This window comes from Dermochelys coriacea, chromosome 2 (genome assembly GCF_009764565.3).
Source record: "Dermochelys coriacea isolate rDerCor1 chromosome 2, rDerCor1.pri.v4, whole genome shotgun sequence".
NCBI classification, from domain to species: Eukaryota; Metazoa; Chordata; order Testudines; family Dermochelyidae; genus Dermochelys; species Dermochelys coriacea.
In genome coordinates this window covers 270,351,234-270,369,964 of record NC_050069.1, presented here as the reverse complement: position 1 = coordinate 270,369,964, position 18,731 = coordinate 270,351,234, and the positions used below count along the sequence as shown (strand labels likewise).

Genomic DNA, 18,731 nt, shown 5'->3' with positions numbered 1-18,731 from the left:
GTCCCTACATGAAGGAACATATGAATCTTTAGTGCATCTGGCATGTAAATATCTTGTGACGCTGACTACAACAGTGCCATGCAAATGTCTGTTCTCACTTTCAGGTGATATTGTAAACAAGAAGTGGGCAAAATTATCTCCTGCAAATGTAAACTAACTTGTTTGTCTGAGTGATTGGCTGAACAAGAAGTAGGACTGAGTGGACTTGTAGGCTCTAAAGATTTACATTGTTTTATTTTTAGTGCAGTTATATTTTGTACATAATTCTATATTTGCCAGTTTAACTTTCATGATAAAGAGATTGCACTACTGTACTTGTATCAGGTGAACTGAAAAATACCATTTCTTTTGTTTTTTATAATGCAAATATTTGTAATAAAAAGTAAATATGAAGTGAGCACTGAACACTTTGTATTCTGTGTTGTAACTGAAATCAGTATATTTGAAAATTTAGAAAACATCCAAAAATATTTAAATAAATGGTATTCTATTATTGTTTAACAGTGCGATTAATCTTGTGATTAATCGCGATTAATTTTTTTAATCACTTGACAGCCCTATTAACAATCTGTCCCTACTTGTATTTAGTTTAGACACTCTTGTTACTTTCCCCAGACTGGAAGTAGAGCTCTGTGAAGCCTGAAAGCTTGTCTCTTTCACCAACAGAAGTTGGTCCAATAAAAGATATTACCTCACCCACCGTGTCTTTTAATATCCTCGGACCGACACGGCTACATCTACACTGCATACAACTATGGTAAGTATTTTGGATCAGTTCAACACAAGTTATTTTAGGGGGGCCTGTATCTTAGGAACAACTTGCTCAAATGACCCGAAATTTGGCTCATTAAATCTACCCCAGACCCCAATGAATCACACACATTTTCAAGGCATTATGATTTTCCATATGGATTGTACAACACTTAGAAAAAAATCAATTGTTAAACAATAAGCTTGTCTCAACCTTAATTACTGTGGTGCATCACACCAGTCATAATGATTGTTTTATAGATGCCAGTATAGATTACGCAAATTAGTCTTTTATGATATATTTACATAACATTGTTATAAACTTTGTTTAGTGACAGATAAGATTGCATCTGCTCCAGCAGCACAGATGTGGAGAAGAGTGTTAAATCAGCAGATTGGCAGGGTAAAGGACTGGAAGGGAGATTGGAAAGGGCCTTGGTGTGGATTTGTGTGGACCAAACAAAAGGTTTATGGCATCTTATCAAAGAGGGGAATCATGTGACCATTTCTATACTGTATGATCCTGTTAGACACAGGGCCCTGCAGGGGAGGCTGCACCAGTATAGCAAGGTCCCTTTGTCAGTAGCTGAGCATGCGATGTCTCTGCACACTCAGGCCATGTCTCCACTCCAAACTTTGGTTGAGGCAAGTTACGTCAGTGTACAGTCAGTGAAGTTTATATATTGCTTGGGTGCATATGTAACCCACACACCTCCTGGGTGTGGTGTTCTGTCCCATCTCGTGGCACTGAGACCACTTAGAGAGAGAGAGAAAATGAGTTTGCTCTACAGCCTGAGCTAATAGCCTGTTGACTTTTAGCTCATGCAGTAGAGGCTCATGCACTAATCTCCAGAAGTAACCGGTTCGATCCCGCCCAATGACGACCAGGGTCTGTCGGCGTTACGCATACATACTTGGCTACTTGGCTGCTTGCGTCAGTGCTGTGCGCATTCAGCAGGGTTGATTTTGTCACTAAGAAGTGAGGTGCACCACAGTATCCCAGTGTGCCCCATACTGCCATCCTGCACAATGATTTGGGGGAAATGTTTGCAATCTATTGTGGGTAGAAATGACTCACCCGGAGATCTCTGGGACCTAGGCATCATGTTCCCAGCATGCAACTTTCTCCATCCCATGATTTTTGTGCTTTTTTTAAAAAAAAATCCCACAAATCTGTGTGGCACTTTGCAGTGCCTGCCATCTCTGACAGAAGCATGGAGTGTGCCAAGCTCCGCACTATTGTCGTGAGCACTGCAAGCACAGGCTGCACCATCCACCAGTATTTTCAAACTTGCAGGAAGAACAACAACAACTGGGGACATAGTGATTTCCTGGAGGACAGTTTGCTGATGGACACAGTGAGAACCAATTCAAGATTGTTAGTGGCATTCACAGAGCAGCTCCCAGCTATCTTCGAGACACCACTGACTTCCTGAGGAAACTACAGTCCATTGGTGATCTTCCTAAAAACACCATCCTAGCCACTATGGATGTAGAAGCCTCTACGCCAACATTCCACACAAAGATGGACTACAAGCCGTCAGGAACAGTATCCCCGATACTGTCACGGCTAACCTGGGGGCTGAACTTTGTGACTTTGTCCTCACCCATAACTTTCACATTTGGTGACAATGTATACCTTCAAATCAGCGGCACTGCGATGGGTGCCCGCATGGCCCCACAGTGTGCCAACATTTTTATGGCTGACTTAGAACAACGCTTCCTCAGCTTGTCCCCTAATGCCCCTACTCTACTTGCGCTACATTGATGACATCTTCATCATCTGGACCCATGGGAAAGAAGCTCTTGAGGAATTCCACCATGATTTCAACAATTTCCATCCCACCATCAACCTCAGCCTGGACCAGTCCACACAAGAGATCCACTTCCTGGACACTACGGTGCTAATAAGCGATGGTCACATAAACACCACCCTATATCGGAAACCTACTGACCGCTATTCCTACCTACATGCCTCTAGCTTTCATCCAGATCATACCACTCGATCCATTGTCTACAGCCAAGCTCTACGATATAACCACATTTGCTACAACCCCTCAGACAGAGACAAACACCTACAAGATCTCTATCATGCATTCCTACAACTACAATACCCACCTGCTGAAGTGAAGAAACATATTGACAGAGCCAGAAGAGTACCCAGAAGTCACCTACTACAGGACAGGCCCAACAAAGAAAATAACAGAACGCCACTAGCCATCACCTTCAGCCCCCAACTAAAACCTCTCCAACGCATCATCCAGGATCTACAACCTATCCTGAAGGACGACCCATCACTCTCACAGATCTTGGGAGACAGGCCAGTCCTTGCTTACAGACAGCCCCCCAATCTGAAGCAAATACTCACCAGCAACCACACACCACACAACAGAACCACTAACCCAGGAACCTATCCTTGCAACAAAGCCCGTTGCCAACTCTGTCCACATATCTATTCAGGGGACACCATCATAGGGCCTAATCACATCAGCCACACTATCAGAGGCTCGTTCACCTGCGCATCTACCAATGTGATAGATGCCATCATGTGCCAGCAATGCCCCTCTGCCATGTACATTGGCCAAATTGGATAGTCTCTACATAAAAGAATGAATGGACACAAATCAGACGTCAAGAATTATAACATTCAAAAACCAGTTGGAGAACACTTCAATCTCTCTGGTCACTTGATTACAGACCTAAGAGTGGCTATCCTTCAACTAAAAAGCTTCAAAAACAGACTCCAACGAGAGACTGCTGAATTGGAATTAATTTGCAAACTGGGTACAATTAATTTAGGCTTGAATAGAGACTGGGAATGGATGAGTTATTACACAAAGTAAAACTATTTCCCCACGTTATTTCCCCCCCCCCCGCCCCCCACTGTTCCTCAGATATTCTTGTTAACTGCTGGAATTAGCCTACCTTGCTTGTCACCATGAAAGGTTTTCCTCCTTCCCCCCCCCCCCCCCCGCTGCTGGTGATGGCTTATCTTAAGTGACCACTCTCCTTATAGTATGTATGATACATTGTTTCATGTTCTCTGTGTGTGTATATAAATCTCTCCTCTGTTTTTTCCACCAAATGCATCCGATGAAGTGAGCTGTAGCTCACGAAAGCTTATGCTCTAATAAATTCGTTAGTCTCTAAGGTGCCACAAGTACTCCTTTTCTTAGAGCAGCTGCAGACATTCGAGTGCTGCTTCTGGGCCCATGAAACAAGCACTGACTGGTGGGGTCACATTGTAATGCAGGATTGGGAAGACTAGCAGGGGCTGCAGGACTTTTGGATGCACAAGGTGAAGGCCACCCTCCCAGATCCATTCACTGAGCTCCCCCCAGCCCTCCAGGCAGGGACACCAGAATGAAAGCTGCACTGACAATGGAGAAGTGAGCAGTGATAACACTGTGGAAGCTTGCAATGCCAGATTGCTACTGCTCAGTGGCACATCAGTTTGGAGTTGGAAAATCCACAGTGGGGGCTGTTGTCATGCCAGTTTGCAGGGCCATTAATCATCTCCTGCTATGCAGGACAGTGACTCTCGGCAATGAGCAGGATTTGCAGCAATGGGGTTCCTGAACTGTGGTGGGGCAATAGATGGCACATATATCCCCATTTTGGCCTCAGTCCACCTTGCCAAAGTGCACATCAACAGCAAGGGCTACTTCTCCATGGTTATGTAAGCACTGGTGGATCACCAGGGATACTTCACTGACATCAGTGCAGGCTAGTCAGGGAAGGTGAATGACACTCACATCTCTAAGAACACAGGACTGCTCAGAAAGCTGCAAGCAGGAACTTTCTTTCTCGAATGGCGGATTACCATTGGCGATGTTGAAATGCCAGTAGTGATCCAGCCTCCCCCTTACTCCCCTGGCTCATGAAGCCGTACACCGGCCACCTCAACAGCACCAAGGGAAGATTCAGCTACAGGCTCAGCAGGTGCAGCATGACGCTTGAATGCACCTTTGGTAACGTGAAAGGCACCTGAGGGTGTTTACTCGCAGATTATAACTTTCCAAACGATGCTAGGCATACCTTTTACAAACCATATCATACTCCTGTAACCGTGATGAATATGTGGGTACAGGGGGTAACATGGGATACAGTATGTCACAGTGTCACATTAGCTACCCTCCAGTCATCTGGTACAGAACCTGATTTAAGTGATCGGATACATACCCCAGAAATGGCCCACCTTGATTATCATCACAAAAAGTTTTCCTCCTTTCCCCCCCTCCTTCCTGCTGGTAATAGCTCATCTTTAAGTGATCACTCTCCTTACAGTGTGTATGATAAAACCCATTGTTTCATGTTCTCTGTGTGTGTATAAATCTCCCCACTGTATTTTCCACCAAATGCATCCGATGAAGTGAGCTGTAGCTCACGAAAGCTTATGCTCAAATAAATTTTTTAGTCTCTAAGGTGCCACAAGTTCTCCTTTTCTTTTTTGCGAATACAGACTAACACGGCCGCTACTCTGATACCCCAGTTAGTAGTTCTGCAATTTCACATTTGAGTTCCTTCAGAACTCTTGGGTGAATACCATCTGCTCCTGGTGACTTATTATTGTTTAATTTATCAATTTGTTCTAAAACCTCTACTATCGATACCTCAATCTGGGACAGTTCCTCAGATTGGTCACCTAAAAAGAATGGCTTAAATGTAGGAACTTTCCTCACATCCTCTGCAGTGAAGACCAATGCAAAGAATTAATTTAGCTTCTCCTCAAAGGCCTTGTCTTCCATGAGCGCTCCTTTCACACCTTGATTGTCCAATGGCCCCACAGATTGTTTGCCAGGCTTCCTGCTTCTGATGTACTTAAAACAAAACTTTGCTGTTAGTTTTTGAGCCTTTGGCTGGCTGCTTTTCAAATTATTTTTGCAGAGCAACACAATGCCATTCAGGGAGGTGATTTTACTGTGTCACTATAATAAGGCACTTGTGTTGCCCAGAGACCAGTCTGAGTATAGACACATGCACAAATAGGTCGATGCAAGGCAACTTAAGTTGACCTACCTTTGTAGTGCAGACCAGCCCTGAAGCAACATCATGATGTGGAACAGAGAAATGTTTCAGTGTATTTGTCCATAGGATTGGAGAGAAGCAGCCTCCAGGCGCTGTACCAGCCATATCACCCTTTGACTGGAGAGGCAGGCAGGTAGATAGCACATGCATACAGAGCTTTTTTTGCCTTAATAACCTGTCAACAGCAGCCTCAAGGTCTCGTAGTTCTGTGACATTTGGGGAGAGTGGCCACCCTGAGGGGGAAGTGCAGGAAGGGGAGTGAGCTGCAGCATGAAGACGGCAGCCATTGGTAAAGAGGGCAGTTCTACTGTGAATCTTAAGTCTGGGGGCCAGGTTCAATTTTCTAGGGGCTCCTTCTGAAAACTGAAATAGCACCAGTGCAAGACCCCACTGGAAATCTGGGAAACTATAGACCCCACCCTGGGTAGCCCTGGCTGGCCAAAACTTCCCCATTTGCAGGTACCAAGTCAAGGGGTTTAAACAAAGAGAATATGATTGGGGAGGGGAATGGGGTGGGGAAGAACAGAATAAATTTGGGGAAACCAGCAATTAATGAATTCACAATATTAGGTCAGACTTTCACCCCCTGGGGCGTCTAAACAATAGTTCCAGCCTCCGGCCTCCTCTGGGAATTGTGAGCAGCTGGTGCATCCTGGCCCCTTCCCCTCCCACAGCTCCCCCACTCATAGCTTGTCGTCCTGCAGTGGGGAAGCCCCAGGGCTCTGGCAGGTCCCTGTTACTTGGGCAGCTCCAGGGGCTTTACCACCCGACCCAGCTGGGGTAGTTTCAGCTTTAATGACTGGGTGGGGGGCCTGCACTGGAGTCCCTTGGGTAGGCTGCGGCTCTGCGCAGCTTCAGCCCAAGCTACCTCCCCACCAGGGCTTGTGTTCGCGCAACTCTGTGCTGTCACCTCAAAGCCACCGCCTCAGCTCTGCACCGTCCACTCTTTGTCATCCTCAGCTCAGCTCTTTTGAGAGGAACCAGCAGGATACAGGGCCTTTAACAGAGTCCTCACCACCACACAGGCCCTGCCAGCGGAAGGTAAGAGTCCCTTTCTGAAACCACGACCTACCACATCTACTGCGTCCCCCCAGCCGCTCGGCCAGTAACACTGTCACAGAAGGAAATTCGGTTGGTCTGGCATGATTTGTTCTTGACAAATCCATGCTGGCTATTCTGTGTAACCCTGTTATCCTCCAGATGCTCACAAGCTGATTGGTTAATCATTTGTTCCAGTATCTTTCCAGATATTGAAGTTAGGCTGCCTGGTCTATAATTTCCCAGGTCCTCTTTGTTCCCCCTTTTAAGAAGAGATACTATATTTGCCCTTCTCCAGTTGAACCCAGTTCTCTAGGACCTCACCTGTCCCCCATGAGTTGTCAAAGATCATCGCTAATGGTTCCAAGACGGCTTCAGCTAGTTCCTGAAATACCCTAGGGTGAATTTCATCAGGCCCTGCTGACTTGAATACATCTAATTTAGCTAAATATTCTTTCACCTGTTCTTTTCCTATTTTGGTTTTCATTCCTTCCCCCTCGTTGTTAATATTAATTGTGTTAAGTATCTGGCCACAATTTACCTTTTTTAGTGACGACTGAAACAAAATAGGCATTAAACACTTCAGCCTTCTTGGTGTCATCCATTACTAGCTCTCCCCAGGGCTGGATTACCCAATAGGCAGACTAAGCACGTGCTTAGGGCACCAGCAAAGCAGGGGGCACCAAAAAAAATGAGATTTTAAAAAAAAAATTGATATTTGCAGAATGGAAATTTCTTGGGATTGTTGGAGCTTGTGGCTCAATTTGACCCATTTTTAGCAGGCCATATCTCAGAATATGGGAATGTTGTCAAAGGTAACCCACCATCAGAGGTGAAAGTAAGCCAGTACTCCCCAGTACAGGGTACCGGTAAGAGCCGGTTCACCGTACTGGGGCAGCCCGGCTTCCCCAGGGGGCAATTGAAAGGGCCTGGGGCTCCCAGCAGTGGCTGGAGCCCCAGGCCCTTTAAATTGCCTCCAGAGCCCCGCTGCTGGAGCCCTGGGGTAGTGGCTGCAGGGCTCCGGCGGCTATTTAAAGGGCCGGGCTGGTAGAAGCAGGGTAGCCGCGGGCCCTTTAAATAACCCCCGGAGTCCTGGGGTAGTGGGGGCTCCAGGGGCTATTTAAAGGGCCGGGGCTCCAGCTGCCTCTGCCACCCCGGTCCTTTAAATAGCCACTGGAGCCCCGCCGCTTCCCCAGGGCTCCGGCGGCTATTTAAAGGACCAGGGCGATAGAAGAGGGGAGCCCCAGGCCCTTTAAATAGCCCCCGGAGCCCCGGGCTGCTGGTGCTACCCCGGTGGGGGCGGGCACTTACCTTACAGGGTGGGCTGGCGCTGGCTCTGACACCCTCAACCCCGCCCCTTTTGCCTAGGCCCCGTCCCTTCCGGGGGCCAGAGCTGGCCCCAGAGTACCGGTAAGTCACTGGACTTACTTTCACCCCTGCCCATCATACTTATCCAAGACAATATGTGATGAACTCATTGGTCTAATGAGTGACAAAGTTCGTTCAGCTATTGTGGATGAAATGAGTACTGCTGGGTACTTCAGTTTATCTGTCGACTCTACACCTGATCTTTCACATATTGATCAATTGAGTATTGTACTAAGATATATGTTTCCCACAGATGGAAAACCAGTTGAACGATTTATAACATTCCTCAATTTGAAAAGCCACACTGATGGAGAAATGGCAAATCAAGTACTGCATTATCTATGCCAAGTTTGCAAAATAGATTTCACAAAGTGCAGAGGTCAATCTTATATCAACTCTGCCAACATGTCAGGACTTTATCAAGGAATGCAGAAGAAGCTTTTAGAACAGAAAAAATATACCATATTCATACCATGTACTGCACACTCTCAATCTTGTTGGCCGCAGTGCTGTTGATTGTTGTCCGGTGGCTGTAAGGTTTTTCTCAACAGTCCAGTTACTTTATACATTTTTCTCTGCCTCAACACACCGATGGGCAGTTCTTAAAACATATTTGGGCAATGATCGTGTGTTGAAATCTCTTTCTAATACTCACTGGCAGGCACAGGCAGTGGCAACAAGTGCAATACTGGAGTCTACTCAAAGATTGTGGCTGCATTAGAAAGAATAGCTGAAGACCAATCACAAAAGGGAGAAACTATATAAGAGGTAGCAAACATTGCAAATAAGATGCAAGAACTAGAGTTTGTATTCATGTTGACCATGTGGAATGACATTTCACAACACTTTGACCACACAGGTCAAGCTCTCCAAGAACAAGAATAGGATTTGCAAACATGTGCAGGCCTCTGTCCATCATTAGCAGACCACTTACACACTTTGAGGAATGATTTTCAAAGATTTGAAGACATATCAAAAGATATCTTGCCTGATACTAACTACAAAAAGCCCAGTCCCACAAGCGAATCAGGAAAAAACAAGCAAATGATAGCAGTGCAAAGCAGAAACAGCACTGAATCCTAGAGACAAATTTTGCGTATCTACTTACTACGCTATAATTGATACGCTTGAAGCTCATATGAAGAGGAGAGGTGAAGTGTACAAAGAAGTATCAAGTAGATTTTCTTTTCTAAACAATATGGACTTATCTAACGAACAATATTCACAAGGTTCCCAAAAGCTCATTGACCCATACCCTGTTGACTTGAACATGAATCTCTGTGGAGAAGTACGGCAGTTCCACTATTATATGTGTGCAATGTTTAATGAAACAGGAAAAATGAAATTCAGTCACATTGATCTTCATGACACAATATTGAAAGGCGGAATACGATGTGTATTTCCAAATGTGGAGATTGCACTACGGATTTTTCTAACACTGATGATTACTAAGTGCTCTGCAGAACGCTCTTTTTCTCATCTGAAAAGAATAAAAATCCCGCAGAGAACAACAATGTGTCAGGACAGACTTGATTCACTTTCCCGATTGTGTATGGAAGTGGACATGCTTCGTCGAGTCAGCTTTAATGAACTTATCCAGAATTTTGCAATCAGAAAATCTAGAAAGAAGCTATTTTAATTTCAGTATACATATCAGTTTTGTGTCATTCGAAAAATAAAATTTTATTTTACGGTATAGTGTTGTTTTTATAATCTTTTCAGTGCTTAGGGCCTCTAAAGGTCTTAATCCGGCCCTGGCTCTCCCTCCCCACTAAATAGTGGGTCTAAACTTTCCTTTATCTTTCTCTTGCTGCGAATGTACTTATAGAACCTCTTTGAGTTCCTTTCATCTCACCTGCTAGGTGTAACTCATTTTGTGCCTTTGCTTTTCTGATTTTGTCCCTACCAGCTTGCACTATTCTTTTGTACTCCTCCTTTGCAATTTGTCCATTTTCACTTTTTGCAGGAGGCCTTTTTGATTTTTAGGTAATTAAAGAGCTAATTAAATTCCTCTCTTTAGGCATAGAATAGGTGCTGCACAGACAGCGACATTGCCAATCACCCTCCCCCCGCCGCACCAATAACAGCATGTCTCAGCCCTGACCACAGAGCCAGCATCGGAGCAGAGGGCAGTCCCCATGGCACAGCCAGGCCCTAGAGCCGGCTGCCATGTGCTCTGTGATATGGGCACCGGGAGCTGAGACCAAATCTCCCGCTGTGTATGGGGCTGTGGGGCCACCAGAATGGTGATGCTGAGTGCGAGGGTGCTCAGCTAGGCCATGCGGCTCAAGGAGGAGCATTGCATGCTGGGAGCTGTAGTCTCCACAGCATGTACCTGCAAATTAAAGCTACTATGTGAAACCCCCCTCCCCCCCCATTGGCTCATGCACCATGGGGCTCTCTGGCCCCCACTCTTCAGCAGACACCACCAGGAGTAAATGAGATAGAGAAAAGGAACCAGCGAAGCCCTGGGCAGAGTCGTGCGGCTGTAGCTTGAGAGTCCCAGCTCCACCAACAGGAACAGGTCACGCAGAGCGAGTGTATTTGTGTTTATTTGCACTCTTGGCTCACATTCCCCCAGGTATAAACGGGCGCAGTTCCACTCAGTGCAGCAGAGCTGGACCCACGTACACCCCAAGGAATTCAGCCCTTTATATGTGGCTTTAGTTTCATTTACATCTATCTGCCTTCACACAGCGCCTTGGGAGGCCGGAGGGCGCCACGGGACAGGCCAGTCTGGTCCCGTGCGGCCCGCGCGCCCCTTGTCTATTACTGGGAGCGAGACAGGGGAGGGTGGGGATTGTGGGTTTGCAGGACTCAGAGAAAGGGGCCTTGATTCCATCCCAGCTCCGCAGCAGGAGAAACAGGGTGGGTTTGTGCCAGCTGGAGGGGGAAGGGGGGTTGGGATCCAGATTCTGTGTAACTGATCTCAGGGGTGTGGAGGGGGGGTGGATACCAGACTCCCAGCCTGGGCTGCTGTCTAGCTACACAAGGGATGTGAGGCCTGGAAGGACTCCTCCTCAGGTGGGTGCAGTAGCTAATCTCCTCTTGATCCTCCATCCGCCTCCTCTCTCAAGGGGGCAGGCTGGTCCCGCAGCGTGAGGCTGGAATAGCAGCCAGCACAGTAGAGCCTGTCTCTTGCTCTCTGCTTGGCTTTACGCTTTGCCGCCGTGGGCCTTTCGTCTTCTCTCCTGGCCCTGGGGCTCAGGATCCCCTCAGCAGAGCGCCCCTCCTGCACGAGACAGAGATGGGTCACCTACAGCGTCCTCTCCGCCCGCTGCTCCTTGCCACCGTAGCACAGGGTGGCGAGGGATCCCAGAGGAGCTAGCCAGGGCCTGGCACACACAACCATCACCCTTCACACAGAGGAGCAGAGGGGGGGCAGGGTGCTCTGACAAGCAGCCGATGGCTGAGAAACCAGGCACTCCTGACTTCTAATCTTGGCTCCATCATGGACTCACCATGTGACCATTAAACTCTCCGTGCCTCAGTTTCCCCATCCGTCTAATGGCGGTAATACTGACCCACCTCCTGCAGGGGGCTGGGAGGATTCACTCATTACTGTCTGTAATGTGCTCAGAGCCCAGACAGCACCAGCAGCTATTGGGCAGGAAAGCATCTCCTTCAGCCCTGACTGAGCAGGGCAGGACTGAGCCAAGCCCTCCTTGCCATCCAGGGATTCGGTCGCTGTCTCTCAGCAGCAGGTGGTTCTGTGATAGATGGCCAGGGACAGCAGAGCAATCTCTGCCCTGCCGCATATTTCCCCAGAGCCCTCCCCCACAGGGCATCTCCCCAAGAGTCCCAGCCGGAGGTGGGGGCTGTGACGGGACTTTCAGTGCCTCTATGGAGAGGGGCAGCAGCAGGTACCGTCTCCCCCTTCCCTATGCCCGTCCCCTTCTGTCCCATCATTCCCTGACCCAACTGTGGGAGGTTTCATTGTGTTTGACAGGAAGAGGAACAGAGCTAGAAGGCATCCCCAGCTCCGAGTCCTGTCTTCCCTGGGGCCCCTGGGTTGCCTCGTGCTGTTCCCCCCTGAAGCTACCTCTCACCTGGCCGGTGGCTACAGAGCCATGGCAGCTGGGACAGGGGAGCTTGGGGGTGGTGAGCTTGTCTTTGACTTCCTCAGGCGGGCTCTGCAGGAGGAGAGGAGAGGGTTAGGGGGCAAGTCACTGGGAGGCTGAGGCTTATGGGGTGAGGCCAGGGGGATGCATGCAAGCGGTTAGCGCCCTGCTGCCCCTGCAGCAATGGTGAGCCATCGTCCCTGGGCTGCACTGGGGCCGGCCCGCGAGGGCCTTGGTGGATTCGCTGGGGATCTAAGGGTCTGTCCATGCTACAGCTGGGGAGACAGACTCGCACTAGCTCCGCTCAGGAAAATGCACTAAAAATAGCAGCGTGGCCGTTGCAGCGAGGGTGGCAGCTCAGGCCCGGGGGGGCTTGGATGTGGAGGGCTAGCCTGAGCTGCCACCTACACCGCACCATCCAGCGGAGACAGACCCCTGGAGGGAGGCTTCTCCCCCTGCTGTCACAGCCACGCAGGGGTCTCAGCACCGTGCCCAGCTCCTTCAGCTTCCATTCCGCCATGAAGGATCAGGAGGGGGCTGGTTTGCTCCATGGCTGTGGAGCATGGAGTTCTCCCTGACCCGTTCTTTCTGGGCCAGCATTTCCCCTCGTTCATTTGAATTGAACCTCCCCTCTCCCGGAGCATGCGCTCTGGCTGCACCATGGCTGACGTGGCCTCCCAAGAGCAGCCAGCACATCGGCCCCCCTTGTGCCCCATGGATTAAAGGACAGGCTTTTGTTGCCCATTAGTTAATCTGGAGTTCATGGCTTCCACCGTCATCGCCTCTTACTGTACCCAGCCTATGATGGACCCAGAGCCAGGTCTCCAAGTTGGTTTCCTTGTGGGTCTGGCTTGCTGAGGTTTCTGGCCTTCCCTCTTAACTCTCTCTTGTTGATGGTTGTCCTGCAGGAGAGAGTAGCCCATCAGGGACATGCTGTAAGGCAGGAGTTGGGCGGGAGAGGGGTGAATGTCACCCTCTGCTGGCTGGGCACAGCCTTCAGAGGGGATAAAGCTCCTACTACTGCAGACAGCCACTGAAGGTCTCCTTTAGCTCAAGTGGGAGAGCAGGGATTTCCCCAGACCTCCCCTGGGGGGTGTACCTCCCCCCCTGAATTTCCCCAGCACCCCTGCAGTTACATGCAGTGTTGCCAATTTAGTCATAGATTGGAAATTAAATTGAAATTGAAACATTAGTACACACTTTAAAAGAATATACAGTGTATGATAAAATACTTGTACCTGAGAAAGCAGAATGGGTTTGAAAATCTGAACAGAGACTAGCTTCCTCAGAGAGCTGCTATTTATGACAACGTCAGCGCGTTGGTTTCGGCTATGTCGGCCTACCTTATCATTTCAAATTATGATTTGCAAGCCAGGTCTGATTGAGCTCTGCCCTGGCAGCTCACGATGAGCCGCGGTGGGGGGAAAGGCTTCAGGACCAGACTGTATTGACACGAACTCACCTATGCTGCCAAGGTATCCAGCAGACAGAGCTGTGTTACCCAAGGGATCGATTTCGGCTGGTGTTGGGTTACAAATCACTGAAGTATTAAATGTGGGGGTCATGAAATGTGGTTCTCCTCATTGTAGGAGTAAAGGGCAGCAGAACTGGGCTTAGCCTAACTGAATGAGGGGGTCTCCCTCCATGCTTAATTTGTGCCAGGGCTGAGCCCTGGCACCTCCAGGCTCAGCCGTTCAGAGCCCTGGGACGTCTGGGCTTGTCACATCAGTTGTGAAAGTAACAAACCTGCATGAGCCCAGCACCTCTTTCCTTACAGATTAAGCCCTGGTCACCCGCAACTGAACGGCACTTGCTAAGCAGGGTGGTTGGATGCCAGATCCCAGTGGAGAGAGAGAGACAGAGGGTAGGGACAGGGGTTTTGCTTGGTGGGATGGGCTCTGCCTAAGAGTCACAGGCACTATCTGACCTGCCCCTCTCTCCTGTTTAGAGGGAAAGAGAACTGGTTAGGCTCCACAGAGAGTCTTCTGGTTTGTTAAGTGATCACTAGAGCTGAAATCACTGAGAATCAGGTCTAAGTGCTTAGACCTGCTGTGGGACAGTGTTTCTGTGGAAGCGACAGCCCAGCCTGCACTAGCAGCGAGGTTCCCCCACTGAGAGCTGAAATCACCAAGGGATGGTGGAACCAGGAGAGTCCAACTCGCAGAGGTCACAGTGGCAGGTGGCAGCAGAAGATGACAGTGCACGGCCACTGGGGATGGAACAATAGAGTGAACGGTGGCACGACAAACAACAGCAGCCAGAGCATTTGTTTATTGGACTATGTGTTAGCGATTTCACTCCAGAATGCTAGATTTGTGACTGGACAACTTATAAAAGTATACGTCTCCTAGTAGGCCAAGATTTTAAAAATGCATTATTTGCCCAGGTCGTTATCTCACATCATCACTATCTCAAGAGGCCATTATCTTGGGGAGTTTCTGTACTAAACTTTTTTATTATAATAATTAATTTTTATGTAAGAATGGCCATATTGGGTCAGACCAATGGTCCATCTACCCCAGTATCCTGTCTTCCAAAGGTAGCTATTTCAGGTGTACCAGAGGGAATGAACAGAACAGGGAACCATCAAATGATCCATCCTCTGTCATCCACTCCCAGCTTCTGGCAAACAGAGGCTAGGGACACTAGGAGCATGGTGTTGCAAGCCAGCCCATCCTGGCTAATAGCCATTGATGGACCTATTCTCCATGAACTTATCTAGTTCTTTTTTTAACCCTGTTATAATTCTGGCCTTCACAACATCCTCTGGCAAGGAGTTCCATGGGTGACTGTGTGTTGTGTGAAGAAATACTTCCTTTTGTTTGTTTTAAACTTGCTGCCTATTAATTTCATTGGGTGACCCCTGGTTCTTGTGTTACGTGAAGGGGTAAATAACACTTCCTCATTCACTTTCTCCACACCAGTCAAGATTTTATAAGCCTCTATCATATCCCCTCTTAGTCGTCTCTTTTCCAAGCTGAACAGTTCCAGTCTTTTTAATCTCTCCTCATATGGAATCTGTTCCATATCCCTGTTCGTTTTTGTTGCCCTTCTCTGAAACTTTTCCAATTCCAATATATCTTTTTTGAGATGGGGTGACCAGAACTTCACGTAAGTATTCAAGATGTGGGCATATCTTGGATTTATATGATAAAAGTGGAGGACCTTGGTTTGCCAGACTGATTAGCTAAGCCAATACTGACAACCTATGTGAAAAGGGTGCAAAACACCAAACCTCTGGACTGCACCAAGCCTTATAAACCCGTCACTGTCAAAGCCAATTTTAGAAGAATTTAATGGAGGTTGTTAAGAATGCTGGAGACACAACTCAGTTTATGTGAACCAACATGGCTATTGCATCATACTTTCTCTTTAAGCAAGAGATACCACACACTACAAACTGGAGGCCAATGTTAAGTGCATTGTCACTTGTTAATCCTGAAATTGGACACTGGTTTCGAACAAGACCAGCAAATGCTCGCTATCTTTCTGGGGAAAAAAACTCAGCTGACTCTCTAGAAGCATGTGGTGCAACAGTGAAAGACTCAGCAGTTGAAAAAGTGAAGAACTCTCTCATCGCATTCAAAATATGTGCATGCATGGCTGATGAATGCACCGATGCAACTGGGCATCAAGTATTAAGTCAGTGCGTATGTTATCCTGATGACCATGATAGGCCAGTAGATGCATTCTAGATGTTCAGGTTATAGAAGACACATCGGCTGCAACTGTGACCTCTTAGAAGGGTTAAATGCTTGTCAATTGAACCCCAAACAGATGGCTGCTTGTGCATTTGATGGAGCTGCAAACTTCTCTGGAAGACATAGTGGAGTACAAGCTTTGCTCAGAGAAAAGTGTAACCCTAATCTCTCCTATACACACTGCAGAGGCCATCTACTCCAGCTAGCGCTAGTACAAGCTGACGAATCTTCAAAAGACATTAAAAAGCCATAAATTTAATGGCTTTGTTATACTCTTTTTTCAGCAAGAGTCCAAAAGGACTGAACATCTTGGAAACAAATAGAAGATACGCTGGGTCTGAAGTTCAAATTAGTCCAACCTGGGAAAACCTGCTGGCTTTCTCATGAGTGATTCTTGGCTGTTGTCTTAAAATTACTGCAACTTTTATTACTGGCTTTGGAAAGTATTCAACAAGATAGGATAGATCTAATTAGTGAGGATGGTGGACTATTTTTGTTACTAAGTCCAGAGAAGACTATAGTCATTCTCTCTCTTGTAAGTCTACTGTTGAAACCACTTGTCATTAAAAATGTCATCCAGGCATCTACTACAACAGTAGTAGTTCTTTGTCCAGCAACAGAAGCTACCTTTTGATCAATCAGAGATATCCATTGAAAATGTACTGAAAGAAACAAAAACTTCAGTCCAGATGTTGACTAATGAAGGTACTTATATTGACTTCTTAAGTGAAGAGGACAAGAAGTGTTTGTTAAGCCAGCTGAAAAGGTGCATAGACTTGATTCTTACAAATCTACAGTAACAATTTCTGAATTCTACTCAATTTCCACGTAACTTTTACAGGTGCCTGTCTTATAAAACACCGACAGTTAAGTGGAGTGAGGCACTACCAGCAATAGGGCTGCTATGTGATCAGGACAGAACAGAAATTTTTGAAAACAGTGTGGAATATCTTATGATGAACTAATGAAGATTTAACTTTAACTTCTTCTTTATCATCACTAATGGTTCAACCCAATTTTTGTGCTAAGTTTCCTGGGCTGAAAGAAGTAGGAATTCATCTCTTTCTATTCCCAGTCCCAAGAGCTACAGTTGAGCGTTCTTTTTCCTCATTGAATAGAATTTTGTGTTCTGAAAGACGTCGCCTCCTGCCTGATCATGAGCATGTCATGAAGGACTGGAAGTAATAGACATATGGGAAGCCACCAAAAATGAATGCACTGCGTTCGAGAAGTTCATTAACAGAATTGTGCAAAATAACAACCAGAAAGATGTAGATATAGAGTTTCAGAGTAGGCTTGTGTAGCCAACTTTAATTTGTGTGATGATTTAAAAACATGAGTTAAATCTAATAAAATGGTCATGAAACATTTTTCAGTTTTTATTATGGTGCCAGGGGTGGGGCGGTGCCCCATCCCCTGGGAAAAAGGGCTGAACCAGGCCTGAGAGGCTGTGCAAACCTGCAGCCAATCAGAGAAGACCTGGGGAGAGCCAATCAGAGCAGGGAAAGAGTCAGTCAATCAGGGCCAGGCTAGGCCCTATATAAAGGCTGCACAGGACCGAAGCAGTCAGTCTCTCCCAGACCTTCAGAGGGGAAGGGCTGTCTCCTGAGCTAAGGAGCAGAGGAGAGCTCCAGCCTGATACTTGTCAGACTGCGGGCCCTGACCAGAAGTGCCTAGACGGTGCAAGGGGTCAGAAGGGAAGTGACCCAGGAGGGATGGATAGACGAGGGGAGAGAAGGTGGGCAGAGAGGCTGCCACTAGAGAGTCCCTGGACCTAGAGTAGTGGGTGGGCCTGGGTCCGTCCCCCCGCTGCTTTGCCCTTGTACAGCACCTGGCTGTGGAAGAGTGGCTGTGATAGACTGCAGCCAGCCCTAGACCTTTGGGGGTTGTGGTTGGCCACTGCGGTAGGAGCAAACTGGAAAGACTGCTGTTAATCACACACACACACACACCCCAGAAGGGGGGTGAGGACGGATTAAGGGGCACTCTCGGAGGGCAGTGACTAGAAGAGGACATCTCTGAGCAGGGAGCAATGCGGGTTTGGATACCAAAGGGGGAGCAGATGACAAACGGGACACCACCGGCAGAGGGTGCGCTGCAGAGGATAGAGCTAATTCCCAGATGTGCCAGCAGGAGGCACTGCGGTGGTGAGTCCCAACCCCGTTACAGTGCCATACATCCCACCTTCGACCTCACGGTCTCACTCCACATCAGCCCTCCCCCTGTATATTCAAACACCACCACCCCCATTTCAATTCCTGGGGAAAACACTGTGGAAGAGGTTTCACAAAAGTCCAAATGGGCACAGGGAGAGAAGCTAATAGGGGAAGGTGGAGAGAGGTAGTTGGAGGAGGAGTGAAGAAACAGCAGCTGGTGGGGCCGGATGCAATGCACCCAAGGCTGCTGAGGGAATTGGCCAATGTGATTGCAGACCCATTGGCCACTATCTTTGAAAACTCATGGTGATCAGGGAAGGTCCCAGATGATTGGAAAAAGGCAAATATAGTGCCCATCTTTAAAAAAGGGAAGAAGGAGAACCTGGTGAACTACAGACCAATCAGCCGCATCTCAGTCCCTGGCAAAATCATGGAGCAGGTCTTCAAGGAAACCATTTTGAAGCACTTGGAGGAGAGGAAGATGATCAGGAACAGTCAACATGGATTGACCAAGGGCAAGTCATGCCTGACCAACCTGATTGCCTTCGATGATGAGATAACTGGCTCTGTGGATATGGGAAAAGCGGTGGATGTTATATCTTGACTTTTGCAAAGCTTTTGATACGGTC

The 18,731-nt window shown here is 47.7% G+C and overlaps 1 protein-coding gene and 1 long non-coding RNA gene across 3 annotated transcripts in view; one reads left to right on the top strand and one right to left on the bottom strand.

Moving 5' to 3' along the window:
- Positions 1–3,671: 3,671 nt before the first annotated feature.
- LOC122458452 overlaps positions 3,672–18,731 on the top strand; it is a 24,945-nt gene continuing 9,885 nt past the window's right edge. Inside the window, exons 1-2 of the long non-coding RNA XR_006278502.1 lie at positions 3,672–3,682; positions 9,689–9,699. This is a non-coding gene — a long non-coding RNA (uncharacterized LOC122458452). The remainder of the gene's footprint in view (positions 3,683–9,688; positions 9,700–18,731) is intronic.
- LOC119851981 overlaps positions 10,725–18,731 on the bottom strand; it is a 25,724-nt gene continuing 17,717 nt past the window's right edge. For both annotated transcript variants that reach the window (XM_038392667.2, XM_043507069.1), the window contains 3 exons: positions 13,040–13,147; positions 12,234–12,317; positions 10,725–11,416 (listed from right to left, as the gene is read on the bottom strand). In XM_038392667.2, the coding sequence (XP_038248595.1) occupies positions 11,222–11,416; positions 12,234–12,317; positions 13,040–13,147 (387 nt within the window). In that variant the 3' untranslated portion in view covers positions 10,725–11,221. The remainder of the gene's footprint in view (positions 11,417–12,233; positions 12,318–13,039; positions 13,148–18,731) is intronic.